Source organism: Scyliorhinus torazame, chromosome 17 (assembly GCF_047496885.1).
Source record: "Scyliorhinus torazame isolate Kashiwa2021f chromosome 17, sScyTor2.1, whole genome shotgun sequence".
NCBI classification, from domain to species: domain Eukaryota; kingdom Metazoa; phylum Chordata; class Chondrichthyes; order Carcharhiniformes; family Scyliorhinidae; genus Scyliorhinus; species Scyliorhinus torazame.
The window spans coordinates 92,845,786-92,863,301 of NC_092723.1; the positions used below are offsets into that span (position 1 = coordinate 92,845,786).

Here is a 17,516-nt window from a genome sequence, read left to right on the forward strand (position 1 = left end):
ACAAGTGGCAGGCAATAACCATCTCGTACAAGAGAGAATCTAACCACCGCCCCAGGGCAGCACGGTAGCATAGTGGTTAGCACAATTGCTTCACAGCTACAGGTTCGATTCCCGGCTTGGGTCACTGTCTGTGCGGAGTCTGCACGTTCTCCCCGTGTATGCGTGGGTTTCCTCCGGGTGCTCCGGTTTCCTCCCACAGTCCAAAGATGTGCAGGTTAGGTGGATTGGCCATGTTAAATTGCCCGTAGTGTCCAAAATTGCCCTTAGTGTTGGGTGGGGTTACTGGGTTATGGGGATAGGGTGGGGTTGTGGGCTTGGGTAGGGTGCTCTTTCCAAGAGACGGTGCAGACTTGATGGGCCAAATGGCCTCCTTCTGCACTGTAAATCCCATGATTGAATGGCATTACCATTGATGAATTCCTCACAATCAACATCGTGGGGGTTGCCATTGATCAGAAACTGAACAGGACTAGCCATATTAATAGTGTGGCTACCAGGGCAGGTCAAAGGCTAGGAATCCTACGGCGAGTAACTCACTGCCTGACCCCCCGAAAGCATGTCCACCAACATCAAGGCACAAGTTAGGAGTATAATGGAATACTCTCCACTTGCCTGGATGAGTGCAACTCCAACAACACTCAAGAAACTCAACACCATTCAGGACAAAGCAGCCCACTTGATTGCTCCCTCTTCCACAAACATTCAAACCCTCCACCACCGACGAATAGTGGTAGCCTTGGTGCAGTCTACAAGATTCACTGCAGGAACTCACCAAAGTTTCTTAGACAGCACTTTCCAAACCCACGACCACTACCAACTAGAAGGACAAGAGCAACAGATACCTGGGACCATCACTACCTGGAGGTTCCCCTCCAAGTCACTCACCACCCTGACTTGGAAATATATTGGTGTTCCTTCACTGTTGCTGGGACAACATCCTGGAACTTCCTCCCTTATTGCACAGTGGGTGTACCTACACCTCAAGGACTGCAGAGGATCAAGAAGGCAACTCACCACCACCTTCTGAAGGGCAACTATGGATGGGCAATAAATGCTGGCCTAACCAGCGATACCCATATCGCATAAATGAATTCAAAAAAAATATGGGCCTGAATTGTTTGGATCGTGGTGCTAAACTCCACCATCCGCAGAGTTGATGGTGACCATATCCTACCAACTCCGACAGGGCCTGCTGCTATTTTACGCTCATATGATTGTTGACTGGCAACAGGTGGGAGTTCGATTTGCACTTGGAAGGAAGTCCTGCCTTGGAGAGCTGTCGGCCAATCTGAGATGCCCAGTCCGGAAAGATAGGGCACCCCAGTCAGAAGGGGACTTTTTGAGGAGGCTGCAGGCAAGGTAGTGCCCAAAATCAAGGTTGTTAACTTTTTCTATTTCCACCCTGAGTTATTTGCTGTCTGTCAGCCTGAAAATTGAGGTTGCACAGGAAAAGCAGGGATAAGAGTAGGCTTCCTGTCTGAAGCCCTGCCCACCCCACTGCAAAATCATGTCCGGGTCGGGCGGGATCCTCTAGGGAATCCTATCCATGCAAGCTTGCACTCACTTCTGGCCTCCAAACTGGCCGGGAGAGGGTGCGGGAAGAGTAAATTTCAGGTGAAGCTATATTAGAAGGGGTGACCAAAAGCTTGAGTGAAGAGGCAGATCTTAAGGAAGCTCCCAAAGGAGGGCTGAGGAGGACAGGCAAAGAAAAAATTCCAGAACATGGATCTTTGGTTACAATGATAGGTTGAAGGAGACAAGGAGTGCATAGAAATTGTCTGCTATTAAAGTCTTTTCTTGCAGAATATCTACCCCTACAATCTAACAAGATACTTCCTTCCAATAATTATCAAATCACAAACAGGTGTTATAACAAGGATATTGTAGAATACAACTCACTTCTCAAGTGCTTCATCGTACTCATTTACTGCCTTTTTCACAGCATCATCATCTCGATTATGTCTTGCTTCCTGTACCTAAATGGAAAACAAGCTTTGCCATTTTATTTACTAACACTTATTAGAAGGTTTCTTTTAACATCAAAGACAGGACATATCATTCGCACCTGTAAGTTATTGAAGTGTGACGTTAAAATGAAATTTCAACAATATCAGATTTTACAGAGCTATCAATAGAAGCCTTTCTCATAACGATAACATATTCTCTCATATTTAAATTGAGAATAAGGTAGGTTAAACCAAATAAAATAATGCATTTGAGAAAATATTGTCTTTGATAAAATTATACAAACACTCTACAAACATTATGGGGTCAAATTTAATCTCCAAAAATAAATGGGTTTGATCAGATGGGATATTTAAAAAAAAATCTACATTTATTGCTCCAACCCACCTATTTCCAGTTTCAATAGAGGCAGGCTGCAGACATGGAACCAAATTGCACCAGAGATAGGTTGTCAATTTAAATATTATACAAGCCTGATATTTAACCAGCATGTTAAACTTTGTTTTTAAATTTAGAGTACTCAATTCATTTTTTCCAATTAAATGGGCAATTTAGCGTGTTCAATCCATCTACCCCCGCACATCTTTGGGTTGTGGGGGCGAAACCCATGCAAACACGGGGAGAATGTGCAAACTCTACACGGACAATGACCCAGAGCCTCGGCGCCGTGAGACAGCAGGGCTAACCCACTGCGCCACCGTGCTGCCCTTACCAGCATTTTAAACTTAACCCTTGCCAGCAGTTTTCGGGGCCTCAGGAAACCTGGCAGCTGAAGTGAGGCAGAGATTGCTGAATTCAGGTCTTTCAGAACTGCTGAATTCAACTTAACGGTTTTAAACAGCACCCATGAGCAGTCATTGCCAGTGATCCTTTCAGTCCCTCCCACCCCTTCCCTGCCGAGTGTTACAATCTTCCCTCTAGCCTCGATTCCCAACCCCTCCCCCCACCCCCAGCTACAGACCCCCTCTGCTCCTTCCTGAACCCGGCCTCTCATCTTCTTCTCTGACCTTTAAATTTTTCTGGCTCAGAATCCCAGTCTTTCCTTGTCCTTGGCTTCCAATGAACCCTACTCCACCTTCCGACCTCAATACTGAATTCCTCGGAATACCCTCAAATAGGCTGTTACAAACAATACCGTCACTGGAATTTTCTGTCCACTTTACACTTCAATAGTATAACTGTTACTTTTACCACAATATTTAGCCCTAAATATTTCAACTCGAAAGGACTTAAGATAGGGTGAAGTCAAACTTCTCCGAGAATGAACTGCTGATCACCTGAAAAATTGAAGCAAAACAGGATAGAAGAACAAACTGAAGTGTACTGTCAGCCTCAAAGCCGTAAGTTTCCTCTTTTTAGAATAAAAAATTAAATCAATCACACATTATCAGAGCTACAAAAATTTGGAAAACCAAGAAAATATTTGTGTTAATTCATTCACAGGGTTATGGGCGTTGCTGGCTAGGTCCTTTAGAGGATGAGAATGGGAGATTTAATAATAGATGAGGAAATGGCTGAGGAACTCAACAGGTTTTTTGGGTAGGTCTTCACAGTGGAAGACACAAATAACATGCCAGTGACTGATGGAAATGAGGCTATGACAGGTGAGGACCTTGAGATGATTGTTATCACTAAGGAGGTAGTGATGGGCAAGCTAATGGGGCTAAAGGTAGTCAAGTCTCCTGGCCCTGATGGAATGCATCCCAGAGTGCTAAAAGAGATGGCTAGGGAAATTACAAATGCACTAGTGATAATTTACCAAAATTCACTAGACTCTGGGGTGGTCCCGGCAGATTGGAAATTAGCAAACGTTACACCACTGTTTAAAAAAGGAGGTAGGCAGAAAGCGGGTAATTATAGGCCAGTGAACTTAACTTCGGGAGTAGGGAAGATGCTGGAATCTATCATCAAGGAAGAAATAGTGAGGCATCTGGATGGAAATTGTCCCATTGGGCAGACGCAGCATGGGTTCATAAAGGGCAGGTCGTGCCTAACTAATTTAGTGGAATTTTTTAGGGCATTACCAGTGCGGTAGATAACGGGGAGCCAATGGATGTGGTATATCTGGATTTCCAGAAAGCCTTTTGACAAGGTGCCACACAAAAGGTTGCTGCACAAGATAAAGATGCATGGCATTAAGGGGAAAGTAGTAGCATGGATAGAGGATTGGTTAATTAATAGAAAGCAAAGAGTGGGGATTAATGGGTATTTCTCTGGTTGGCAATCAGTAGCTAGTGGTGCCCCTCAGGGATCAGTGTTGGGCCCACAATTGTTCACAATTTACATAGATGATTTGGAGTTGGGGACCAAGGGCAACGTGTCCAAGTTTGCAGATGACACTAAGATGAGTAGTAAAGCAAAAAGTGCAGAGGATACTGGAAGTCTGCAGAGGGATTTAGATAGATTAAGTGAATGGGCTAGGGTCTGGCAGATGGAATATAATGTTGACAAATGTTAGGTTATCCATTTTGGTAGGAATAACAGCAAAAGGGATTATTTAAATGATAAAATATTAAAACATGCTGCAGTGCAGAGAGACCTGGGTGTGCTCGTGCATGGGTCGCAAAAAGTTGGTTTACAGGAGCAACAGGTGATTAAGAAGGCAAATGGAATTTTGTCCTTCACTGCTAGATGGGTGGAGTTTAAGACTCGGGAGGTTATGCTGCAATTGTATAAGGTGTTAGTGAGGCCATACCTGGAGTAGTGTGTTCATTTTTGGTCTCCTTACCTGAGAAACGACGTACTGGCGCTGAAGGGTGTGCAGAGGAGATTCACTAGGTTAATCCCAGAGCTAAAGGGGTTGGATTACAGGGAGAGGTTGAGTAGACTGGGACTGTCCTCGTTGGAATTTAGAAGGATGAGGGGGGGACCTTGTAGAAATATATAAAATTATGAAGGGAATAGATAGGATAGATGCGGGCAGGTTGTTTCCACTGGCGGGTGAAAGCAGAACTAGGGGGCATAGCCTCAAAATAAGGGGAAATAGATTTACGGCTGAGTTTAGGAGGAACTTCTTCACCCAAAGGGTTGTGAATCTATGGAATTCCTTACCCAGTGAAGCAGTCGAGGCTCCCTCATTAAATGTTTTTAAGATATAGATAGTTTTTTGAAGAATAAAGGGATTAAGGGTTATGGCGTTCGGGCCAGAAAGTGGAGTTGAGTCCACAAAAAATCAGCCATGATCTCATTGAACGGCGGAGCAGGCTCGAGGATCCAGATGGCCTACTCCTGCTCCTAGTTCTTATGTTCTTATTTATCAGAGATGTGGCAGTCGTTTGATAAATTAAGAGCCAGAACGGATCTGGTAGATTAAAATACAGTTCTAACTTTTCCACAACTAAGTGATGAGCTAAACAGACGTGAGAAGTGACAATGAATGAGACCGGCTTTAAATGTCATCAGATATAAATTGTGGTCAGTTGTTTCTGAAATGAATTCATTACCTGCTTGGTCAATTTCCGCAACTGCTCAGTGAGTTTACCTGCCATTTCATCAAACTTTCTGAATGCCTAGAAGATGTAGAAAATCAATGATTGTTTGTAAATGTCATCAGTGTTCATAATGCTAAAAATGTAATTATCCACAAGTATTTATTATTTGTGTGGAAACCTCTCAGCAGAAGACTACTGAGGGCAACATCCTTTAATAGATTTTTTCATATCTCAATGTTACACATTCATGATTCTTACACCATTTTCCTAGAAAAAGTTAAGTACACAACTTAAAGAAAAAAATTATTGTCTTACATAGGCATTTAAATAGTAAAAAGTAAAAGGGCCAATTGTCTAGTGAGGCTATGACATTGTGGCATTGTCACAGTACTAGTAATCCAGAGACCCAGGATAATGTTCTGGGGGACCTGGTTTGGAATCCCACCTTGGTGGATGGTGGAATTCGAATTCAATAAAAAATGATTACCACAAAACCATTGTCAATTGTCATAAAAACCCATCTGATTCACTAATGTGCTTTAGGGAGGGAAATCTGCCACCCTTACCTGGTCTGGCCTAAATGTCACTCCAGATCCACAGCAATGTGGTTGACTCTTAACTGCTCTGTGAAATGGCCTCGGAAGCCACTCATTTCAAGGGTAATTAAGGATGGGCAATAAATGCTGGCCCAGCCAGCGACCTCCAGATCCCATGACTGAATTTTTTTAAAAATCAGAGAGCAAAAAAGAGGATTTACGCATTGTTACACACGGGAGATATTAGGATATTTGGTCCTGGAGATCCCAGTGCAGCAGGCAATTTAGGGATTAAACACATTTTTTTTAGCATGGAGTCAGAGGGACACGCCCACACCTGGCAGAGTTACATTGTCCCAGTCAGACTTAAACTCATCACTGGGAATACACCGGGTACCCCAGATCCATTGTTTTTCAGGACACTCCTGAATGACCAGCTATTAGCCTGTTACAGAGTCTGATGGCCTCTTTGTCCGTCAATGGGAGGTTAGCTGCATATCAAAAGCATGGTTCTGTTCTTTTGTATGAATGGGAGGGGGCCATCACACAGCCAAGATAACGATGATAGGGTCACATCCGATACCCCAGATAACCTTTGCTAGTGGGGCTGAGCAGAGCTTAGAGCGAGACAGAGAAAGGAATGTGTTTTGAACAGGTGGCGGCAGGTGGCTTTGGAAATCGACTGAGAGAGGTCATGAAAGTTGCCACTCAGGCAGGTTTCGGAAAAGGGTTCAGAACAAATGTCCCGAACAGATGAAAGATTACTTCCTAAACTGTCTGTGTAAGTGGAACAAGAGCTGCATGTTTATTTAAAGTGGTGTTAAATGCAAACTAGTACATGATTAAGAAATTACATGTAATCTGATAATTTAGGGTTAAATTTTAAAAGTTCAAAAAGTTATCATTTCTTTTGTTTTAATAAAGTTTGCTTATGAAATAACCAAGCCCCATTTCTTAACAAATACTCCAGGAACAAATCGATCTTTTTGCACTGCATTAAAAAACCTTATAAAAGTTCTGGTTCAGTCTCTTAGCCACTGTTGAGAGCTGACCAGGCATTCGTAACAACATGAGGCAAGAGAACACAACTGAACTATTAAATATATAAGAAAAAGCTACCCATGGTAAAAAGATGAGCTCATTCGACACTGGATGGGTTTATAATTGAAACGTGGACGTTGTCTGTATTAAAAAGTTGATAAGGTATTGGGACCAGGTGTGATGCATCCACGTGTCATGGGAATGTCGCTTTAAGAAATGTTTTGTCTTCTCAAATAGCTGCAGTGATGTCATTGTGTGGGTGGAGCTGGGCTGTGGCTCTGGTTTTTACTTTCATTTTGAGCTGGGAGCTGGCACTGGGTTTTACTTTCTGTTTACACTGGTGGATGCTGGATTCAGACAAAGAAGGTTTCTTTGGTCTCTCTCTCTCTCTATGTTAAAATCTGTAAAGAATTCAAACCTACTGTTATGTTAAAAGGGTTTTCCTGGTTTTATTGGATGTTGTTATCAAGTTGAAACAGCAGAAAGGGAAGCTATTAAGGGTTATATTAGAGCGAGAGAGAACCGTAGCTGTGTGGGGAATTTACTTTTGTAGTTGATTAAAAAAATGCTTACTGTGTGTGTTTATAAAATGTTGACTGAATTTGTAGAATAAACTTTGTTTTGTTCAAAAGTGCTTAAGGCCTTCTGTTGAATACAACCTGGAAAGTAGGCGCTTGTGCTCCTCATAACCAAAATTAATAAACAGTTGTAGGTCAGGTAAACTCCATGATATACTTTGGAGTTTTCTAAACCCTGGCCCATAACAAATTGGGGTCTCGTGGGGTAAAAGTCTATCTTTCGTGATTGGGTTGGCTTAGTGAACTTAAAGACAGTGAGGGGCGAGCATATTTGTGTTTGCTTTTCAGGTGTGGCATTCCAGTTTAAGTAGGGAGTGTGTTGTGGACAGTGGCTCTTTCAGAGGCTCAGAAGTTTTTGGGAGTGGAGAAGGTCACGCGCAGTACCTTACAAACAGAGACTAAAAAACGGCTTTTGGATTTGGCAAAAACATTGCAGTTAATATTGTCTGATAAAATACGAAAAGAGGTCATTGTAGTGGTAGCTGAGCATTTAAAATTACCTGAGACACAGTAAGACTCATTGGAAATGACAAGAATTCAATTATAGATCAAGCAACTTGAACATGAAAAAGAATTAAAGCATCTTGAATATGAAATAAGGGAAAAAGGATAGCACTAACAGAACAAAAAGAGTGAGGAAGGTACAGATCAGGGAAAAAGAAAGAGAGAGAAAGATATAGAGAGGAAAAAGAAAAAGAGAGGAAAGGGAAAAAGAGAGATTTTGAACTTTGGAAAATGGCCATGAAACGTGAAAGTCAGTTAAATTTGGCGGGTGTAAAGAGAAACATACAGTCTGTGGATAGCGATGAGGATAATGAGCATGAGCGTCATAGTGGAAGGCTTGGTGGGGATCTATTTACATATGTCCACGCATTGCCAAGGATTGATGAGAAGGATGTAGAAGCCATTTTCATTTCATTTGAGAAGGTACCTAAACAAATGAAATGGCCACAGGACATGTGGATATTACTGATGCAAACAAAGTTGGTAGGTAGAGCTAGTGAACTGTTTGCATCACTATCAGAGGGGTATCGGGGACGTATGAGGAGGTGAAAAAAATCCATCTTAGGTGGTTCATATGAACTAGTGCCTGAAGCCTACAAAGGTTTAGAAGTTTAAGGAAAGAACTTGGTCAACCTAAATGGAGTTTGAAAGGATCAAACAGAGTAATTTTGATAGATGGATAAGGGCTTTGAAAATAACCCAAACATATGAAGCTCTTAGAGAAATTATACTTTTGGAGGAGTTTAAAAATTCAATTCCTGATGTAGCAAGAACTCATGTGGAAGGGCAGAGGGTTAAAACTGCGTGATTAGCAGCAGAAATGTCAGGTGATTATGAATTAGTTCATGAATCAAAGTTTGGTTTCCGACATCAGTTTCAGCCTGTGAGGGACAGAAATTGGGGAAAAGAGAAAAATTCAAGTGGTAAAGGGGATCTGATGGGAGATAATAAGGAGACTGTACCTCAGACTAAAAAAGAAATCCAGGAGGGTGGAAAAGAAATGAAAAGTTTCAAATGTTTCCACTGTAATAAACTAGGCCATGTAAAGTCACAGTGTTGGTGGTTGAAGAAAAGCACTGGGAAGGCTGATGTGGTAAAACCGGATAAGATAGTGGGGTTTGTTAGAGTGGTGAAGGAAAGCCCAAGGGAAGTGAAGGATGTGCAAACGATTGTACAGCCTGTTCAAGAAGTAATTGTTAAGAAGGTGCCAGATGTCTTTAAAGAATTTACTTGTGTGGGTAAAGTTTACTCCTGTGTATCAGGAGGAGCAGGTAAGGAAGTCAAAATTTTAAGAGATACAGGGGCTAGTCAATCTTTAATGGTAAGAGATGAGGAATTATGTAGTTTGGGAAGAATGTTGCAGGTGGGAATGATGCCTACTGTGGTTGATAAGCCATTGGAAAATCAGTCAACTCAAGTGTTGAAGGACGGATATCCTGGGATTTTTCCGGATTGTGTAGTAACAAGGTCACAAAGTCACAGGTTAAGACAAGAGGAGAAATCAAGAAGTGAAGATGAAGTTGAAGTTGAAGTGCAATTATCAGAAATGATTTTTGATCAGATGGTTGAAAAAGAACAAGAACAGGTGGAGGATGAGGCGGGTATTTTTAGTTCAGGAAAATTGGCGGAGTTACAACAGAAAGATGTAGAAATAAAACGGATATATCAGAAAGCATATACGGAAGAGGAATCGGAGTGTATACCAGAGTGTTATTACCGTAAAAATGATGTCTTGATGAGAAAATGGAGACCTGTACATATGCAGGTGGACGAAAAGTAGGCAGAAGTTCATCAAGTAGTATTGCCGGTAGGGTATAGAAAGGAGGTGTGCTAGGTGCACATGAGGTACTAGTGGGAGATAATTTGGGAATAAGGAATTCTCAAGCTAAAACCCAGAAACAATTTTATTGGCCTGGACTACATAAAGATGTAGTTAAATGTTGTCAATCATGTCAAGTGATAGTGAATCTAAACCGGAGAGGCACAAATATCCTGGCCGCGAGGTTTGCTAGTGTCACACGGGAGGGTTTAAACTAGTATGGCAGGGTGGTGGGCACGGGAGCAATAGGTCAGAAGGTGAGAGCATTGAGGGAGAACTAGGGAATAGGGACAGTGGGGCTCTGAGGCAGAGGAGACAGGGAGAAGTTGCTGAACACAGTGGGTCTGGTGGCCTGAAGTGCATATGTTTTAATGCAAGAAGTATTATGGGTAAGGCAGATGAACTTAGAGCTTGGATTAGTACTTGGAACTATGATGTTGTTGCCATTACAGAGACCTGGTTCAGGGAAAGGCAGGATTGGCAGCTAAACGTTCCAGGATTTAGATGTTTCAGGCGGGATAGAGGGGGATGTACAAGGGGAGGCGGAGTTGCGCTACTGGTTAGGGAGAATATCACAGCTGTACTGCGGGAGGACACCTCAGAGGGCAGTGAGGCTATATGGGTAGAGATCAGGAATAAGAAGGGTGCAGTCACAATGTTGGGGGTTTACTACAGGCCTCCCAACAGCCAGCGGGAGATAGAGCAGATAGGTAGACAGATTTTGGAAAAGAGTAAAAACAACAGGGTTGTGGTGATGGGAGACTTCAACTTCCCCAATATTGACTGGGACTCACTTAGTGCCAGGGGCTTAGATGAGGCGGAGTTTGTAAGGAGCATCCAGGAGGGCTTCTTAAAACAATATGTAGTCAGTCCAACTAGGGAAGGGGCGGTACTGGACCTGGTATTGGGGAATGAGCCCGGCCAGGTGGTAGATGTTTCAGTAGGGGAGCATTTCGGTAATAGTGACCACAATTCAGTAAGTTTTAAAGTACTGGTGGACAAGGATAAGAGTGGTCCGAGGATGAATGTGCTAAATTGGGGGAAGGCTAATTAGAACAATATTAGGCGGGAACTGAAGAACATAGATTGGGGGCGGATGTTTGAGAGCAAATCAACATCTGACATGTGGGAGGCTTTCAAGTGTCAGTTGAAAGGAATTCAGGACCGGCATGTTCCTGTGAGGAAGAAGGATAAATACGGCAATTTTCGGGAACCTTGGATAACGAGAGAGTAGGCCTCGTCAAAAAGAAAAAGGGGGCATTTGTCAGGGCTAAAAGGCTGGGAACAGACGAAGCCTGTGTGGAATATAAGGAAAGTAGGAAGGAACTTAAGCAAGGAGTCAGGAGGGCTAGAAGGGGTCACGAAAAGTCATTGGCAAATAGGGTTAAGGAAAATCCCAAGGCTTTTTACACGTACATAAAAAGCAAGAGGGTAGCCAGGGAAAAGGTTGGCCCACTGAAGGATAGGCAAGGGAATCTATGTGTGGAGCCAGAGGAAATGGGCGAGGTACTAAATGAATACTTTGCATCAGTATTCACCAAAGAGAAGAAATTGGTAGATGTTGAGTCTGGAGAAGGGTGTGTAGATAGCCTGGGTCACATTGAGATCCAAAAAGACGAGGTGTTGGGTGTCTTAAAAAATATTAAGGTAGATAAGTCCCCAGGGCCTGATGGGATCTACCCCAGAATACTGAAGGAGGCTGGAGAGGAAATTGCTGAGGCCTTGACAGAAATCTTTGGATCCTCACGGTCTTCAGGGGATGTCCCGGAGGACTGGGGAATAGCCAATGTTGTTCCTCTGTTTAAGAAGGGTAGCAAGGATAATCCAGGGAACTACAGGCCGGTGAGCCTTACTTCAGTGGTAGGAAAATTACTGGAGAGAATTCTTCGAGACAGGATCTACTCCCATTTGGAAGCAAATGGACGTATTAGTGAGAGGCAGCATGGTTTTCTGAAGGGGAGGTCGTGTCTCACTAACATGATAGAGTTTTTCGAGGAGGTCACTAAGATGATTGATGCAGGTAGGGCAGTGGATGTTGTCTATATGGACTTCAGTAAGGCCTTTGACAAGGTCCCTCATGGTAGACTAGTACAAAAAGTGAATCACGGGATCAGGGGTGAGCTGGCAAGGTGGATACAGAACTGGCTAGGTCATAGAAGGCAGAGAGTAGCAATGGAAGGATGCTTTTCTAATTGGAGGGCTGTGACCAGTGGTGTTCCACAGGGATCAGTGCTGGGACCTTTGCTGTTTGTAGTATATATAAATGATTTGGAGGAAAATGTAACTGGTCTGATTAGTAAGTTTGCAGACGACACAAAGGTTGGTGGAATTGCGGATAGCGATGAGGACTGTCAGAGGATACAGCAGGATTTAGATTGTTTGGAGACTTGGGCGGAGAGATGGCAGATGGAGTTTAATCCGGACAAATGTGAGGTAATGCCATTTGGAAGGTCTAATGCAGGTAGGGAATATCCAGTGAATGGTAGAACCCTCAAGAGTATTGAAAGTCAAAGAGATCTAGGAGTACAGGTCCACAGGTCACTGAAAGGGGCAACACAGGTGGAGAAGGTAGTCAAGAAGGCATACGGCATGCTTGCCTTCATTGGCCGGGGCATTGAGTATAAGAATTGGCAAGTCATGTTGCAGCTGTATAGAACCTTAGTTAGGCCACACTTGGAGCATAGTGTTCAATTCTGGTCACCACACTACCAGAAGGATGTGGAGGCTTTAGAGAGGGTGCAGAAGAAATTTACCAGAATGTTGCCTGGTATGGAGGGCATTAGCTATGAGGAGCGGTTGAATAAACTCGGTTTGTTCTCACTGGAACGAAGGAGGTTGAGGGGCAACCTGATAGAGGTCTACAAAATTATGAGGGGCATAGACAGAGTGGATAGTCAGAGGCTTTTCCCCAGGGTAGAGGGGTCAATTACTAGGGGGCATAGGTTTAAGGTGAGAGGGGCAAGGTTTAGAGTAGATGTACGAGGCAAGTTTATTACGCAGAGGGTAGTGGGTGCCTGGAACCCGCTACTGGAGGTGGTGGTGGAAGCAGGGACGATAGTGACATTTAAGGGGCATCTTGACAAATACATGAATAGGATGGGAATAGAGGGATACGGACCCAGGAAGTGTAGAAGATTGTAGTTTAGTCGGGCAGCATGGTCGGCACGGGCTTGGAGGGCCGAAGGGCCTGTTCCTGTGCTGTACATTTCTTTGTTCTTTGAAACCTCAGTGATAAAACCAGTGATAAAACCAGTGCCCTTAATACATATTCCAGCATTTGAGGAATCTTTTACAAGGGTCCTAATCGATTGTGTAGGACTGCTTCCTAAAACAAAAAGTGGGTATCAATATCTTTTGACTATAATGGATGTGTCTACTCGGTTTCCAGAGGCCAGTCCAGTACGTATTATTACAGCTGAAAGAAATATGGAGGAGTTACTTAAACTCTTTACTAGATATGGACTACCCACAGAAATTCAATCGGATCAAGGATCAAATTTTATTCAAAGAAGTTATGGATAGCTTAGGAATAAAACAATTTAAATCAACTGCGTACCATCCAGAATCGCAGGGAGCGTTAGAAAGGTGGCATCAGACATTAAAGACAATGTTGAGGACGTATTGCCAAGATTATCCAGAGGATTGTGATAAAGGAATCCCATTCGTACTGTTTGCAACTAGGGATGCACCTAATGAGTCTACCAAATTTAGTCCTTTTGAATTAATTTTTGGTCATGAGGTAAGAGGACCACTTAAATTGATTAAGGAAAAATTGGTGGGTGAGAAATCGGAAATTACACTATTGGATTAAGTGTCAAATCTTAGGGAGCGATTAATAGAGGTGAATTGGCGACACAACATTTGAAAGTTGCACAAAATGTGATGAAACGGACAAGAAATCCAAAGTTCGTAGTTTTGCCAGTGGGGATAAAGTTTTAGTGTTATTACCAGTGGTAGGGGAGCCTTTAAAAGCTAGGTTTTGTGGACCGTAACAGATTGAAAGGAAATTGAGTGAGGTGAATTATGTGGTAAACACACCAGATAGAAGGAAGACTCACCGAGTGTGTCATGTGAATATGTTTAAAAGGTACTTTGAAAGGGAAGGAGAGAAAAAGGAGGTTTTAATGATTCTAACTCAAAGTGACGAACCAAATCCAGATGACTGTGAATTGACATACCTCAAATTAAATTGTAAAATTAGGATGTTCTTAAAAACTGAGATGAATTGTTAAGTTACCTTCCAGAGGAAAAATGAACTGACCTGAAAGAGTTATTGATATCACATGGGCAAGTTTGTAGAGATAAATTGGGAAGTACTAAAATGGCTATACATGTGGGAAATGCTGTTCCTGTCAAACAACATCCATATAGACTTAATCCTTTAAAATTGGCACAGGTTAACAGAGAGATTGAGAGTATGCTGAAGAATGGCATAATTGAAGTGGGTTGCAGCCAATGGAGCTCACCCATAGTGATGGTACCGAAACCAGACGGTACCCAACAGTTGTGTGTGGACTATCGCAAGGTGAATGCAGTTACAAGAACGGACTCTTATCCTATCCCACCATTGAAGGATTGCATGGAGAAAGTGGGACAATCTGCTTTTATTTCCAACTTCCAGACATAGAAAGAACATTTAAAGCATCGTATGGAGTTCTTCGATCGACTTCAGGTGGCCGGTTTGGTGATGAACCGAACCGAAAGTGAATTTGGAGAAGCCCAAATCACTTTCCTGGAGGAGTTTCCGATGTCCTCAAGACGAAGGGAAACAATGCGATCTCTTAACATGAATGAATTTGATCGAACCTTTGTGCAAAACTTTTGTGGCGTGATTACGCCACTGATGAACTTGCTGAAGAAACCTAAAAAATTTCGATGGACAGCGGACTTTCAACAGGCATTTGACTGCCTGAAAGCTGTGATCACCAATGCTCCTGTATTGGAGAATTGCAAGGGACTCTGTGGTCAGATTGAACTGAATTATCTGATTCTGAAGAGAAATGCCGAGGAGTAGAGGAATGGATGGATCGTGCAGAGATTTTGTTCAAAGAGACTGTCAATCGAGAAGGATTTCAGTTGGAGGAAGAACAACAAAGAAAAATGGACTATATTATTATACCTGTTTGAACATGTTTTTTTTTTTTTAAAACAAAAAGGTATATTTACTGTGTACATTTCTTAGTGGATGGTGCAAAAGTGAAAAATGAAACCATCTTGAAGTTGATGGTGTGTTTTTTTTTTCTTGGGGGGAGGTGTCATGTGGGAGTACCTTTAAGACATGGATGTTTAAGCAATGTTCCTTTAAGAAAACAGTGATGTCAGAGAGTGGGTGGAGCGGAGGTCAGGTCAGCCATTTTGCAGTTTTGTTTTGCAGCTTGAAAAGCAGCTTGGTGTGTGTCTGTGTTTTGCAGTGAGCTGGATCTCTGCCATAAAAGACCATCTCTGGATCATTTGGGTGATTTAAACTTATAATAGTGAAGCCTTTAACCTGATGTGATTTTGTTTAAAGGTGTTAAGTCTCTTGGAAGTTTGAAGGAACATTTTAAGGAATTATTTACTGTTGCAATATTTTCTGGGGTATCTTTGAAGTAAGGGGTGTTAAGAGATCCAATGTTTATTTAAGATGTGAAGTTGAGTTCATGGAATAAACAAGTGTTTTGTGTTTAAAAACCCACGTGTCCATAATTGTAATCCCACACCTAGGGAAAAAGCCATGTGCTAGGAAAAGCAACAAATCCATTAAAGGGAGAGGTTGGTTGAACTCCATGATACATTTTGAGGTTCTGAAAAGGCCTCGCCCATAACAAAAGGTTAATGCAGTTACAAGAACAGACTCTTGTCCTATCCCACGCTTGGAGGTTTGCATTGAGAAGGTGGGACAATCAGCTTTTATTTTCAAACTTGATTTACTGAATGTTACTGGCAGGTACCTTTATCTGAAAGGGCGAAGGAGATTTCAGCTTTTGTGACTCCAGATGGTATATACCAATTCAAAGTTGCGCCATTTGGAATGAAAAACGCCCCAGCCACATTTCAACGGTTAACTTAAAAAGTCATTTCAGGATTACCCAATTATGCCTGCACAAAACCATGGTGCCTATCACTGATAAGTCTATTTTCTTCCAAATGTGAATAGATCCTATCCCTCAGTACCTTCTCCAACAGTTTGCCTACCACTGACGTCAAGCTCACAGGTCTATAATTCCCTGGATTATCCCTGCTACCCTTCTTAAACAAAGGGACAACATTAGCAATTCTCCAGTCCTCCGGGACCTCACCCGTGCTCAAGGATGCTGCAAAGATATCTGTTAAGGCCCCAGCTATTTCGTCCCTCACTTCTCTCAGTAACCTTGGATAGATCCCATTCGGACCTGGGGACTTGTCCACCTTTATGCCTTTTAGAATACCCAAAGCTTCCCCCTTCCTTATGCCGACTTGACCTAGAACATTCATCCCTAACCTCAACATTGGTCATGTCCCTCTCCTTGGTGAATACCGATGCAAAGTACTCATATCTGACCTAAGCTAATGATGAAGCATTTGGAAAGTACAAATTAAGCATTCAGGTATTCTTTTTTAAATCAGGACATGTGGGCATTACTAGCAAGGCCAGCATTTGACGCTCACCTCTAATTGCCCTCAAGTGATTTGCGAAGTCATTTCAAAGAGCATTTAAGAGTCAACCACATTGCTGTGGATCTGAGTCACATGTAGGCCAGGTCCAGGTAAGGATGGCAGATTTCCTTCCCGAAAGGACATCGGTGAACTGGATTGGTTTTTACAGTAATACATTCCACTGTCATCATTAGGCAGGGAGGGAAGTCTGCCATCCTTACCTGGTCTGGCACACATGTAGACTCCAGACCCACAGCAAAATGGTTGATTCTTAACTGCCCTCTAAAATGGCTTAAAAGCCACTCAAGGGCAATGAGAGATGGGCAATAAATGCTTGACCAGCCAGTGGCATCAGCATCCAATGAAATAATAAAATCCCATGGTGATATCTGAATTTATATCCACAGGGCATTAACCTTACTCATCAAGTGACATTACCATTACACCACCATCTCCCCATATCCCATTGAAAATTGCAAAGCCTATTTTCTTATGAATAATGTTTGCTCTTTGCTCAATAATGTTTACATTCATTATCTCTGTGAGAATATAATTCTATTGAGTGAAGTATAAAGAAACTTGCAGAATCAAAAGAACATTTGTAACCTTTAGAGGAAAAACAAATTCTCACCTCTTCAGGTGCTGTCTGACAGGTTATCATGGCATCCAAGAACTCATACAAGTACTGCACAATAAAAACAATCCAGATAATTAAACAGACATTAATCAACCTTGTAAAACATTCATCTATTCGGTCATGACAATTTGGACCTCTTTTCTTTAGAGAATACAAATTATTTCTTTAGAGAATACAAATCAAAATTATAATGAATTGATTTGAAAAACAGGTCGAGAACGTTCTACAAATATATAAGGCTGAATTTATCGGCTGTTCACACTGGCGGGATATTCAGGTCCCCCCGATGGCACATGGATTTCCCGGCAACGAGGGGGTGCAGGCAACAGGAAATCCTGGTGGGACTAGTAAATCCAATTGGTGGGCCGCCTCCGCCGCTGAAAAATACGA

At 42.4% G+C, this 17,516-nt stretch overlaps 1 protein-coding gene across 4 annotated transcripts in view; it reads right to left on the reverse strand.

The window, feature by feature from the left end:
- Positions 1–17,516, reverse strand: part of ift70 (intraflagellar transport 70) — a 354,021-nt gene that overhangs the window by 107,258 nt on the left and 229,247 nt on the right. For all 4 annotated transcript variants that reach the window (XM_072480753.1, XM_072480751.1, XM_072480750.1 and 1 more), the window contains 3 exons: positions 17,121–17,174; positions 5,409–5,474; positions 1,900–1,976 (listed from right to left, as the gene is read on the reverse strand). In XM_072480753.1, coding sequence (XP_072336854.1) covers positions 1,900–1,976; positions 5,409–5,474; positions 17,121–17,174 — 197 coding nt within the window. The remainder of the gene's footprint in view (positions 1–1,899; positions 1,977–5,408; positions 5,475–17,120; positions 17,175–17,516) is intronic.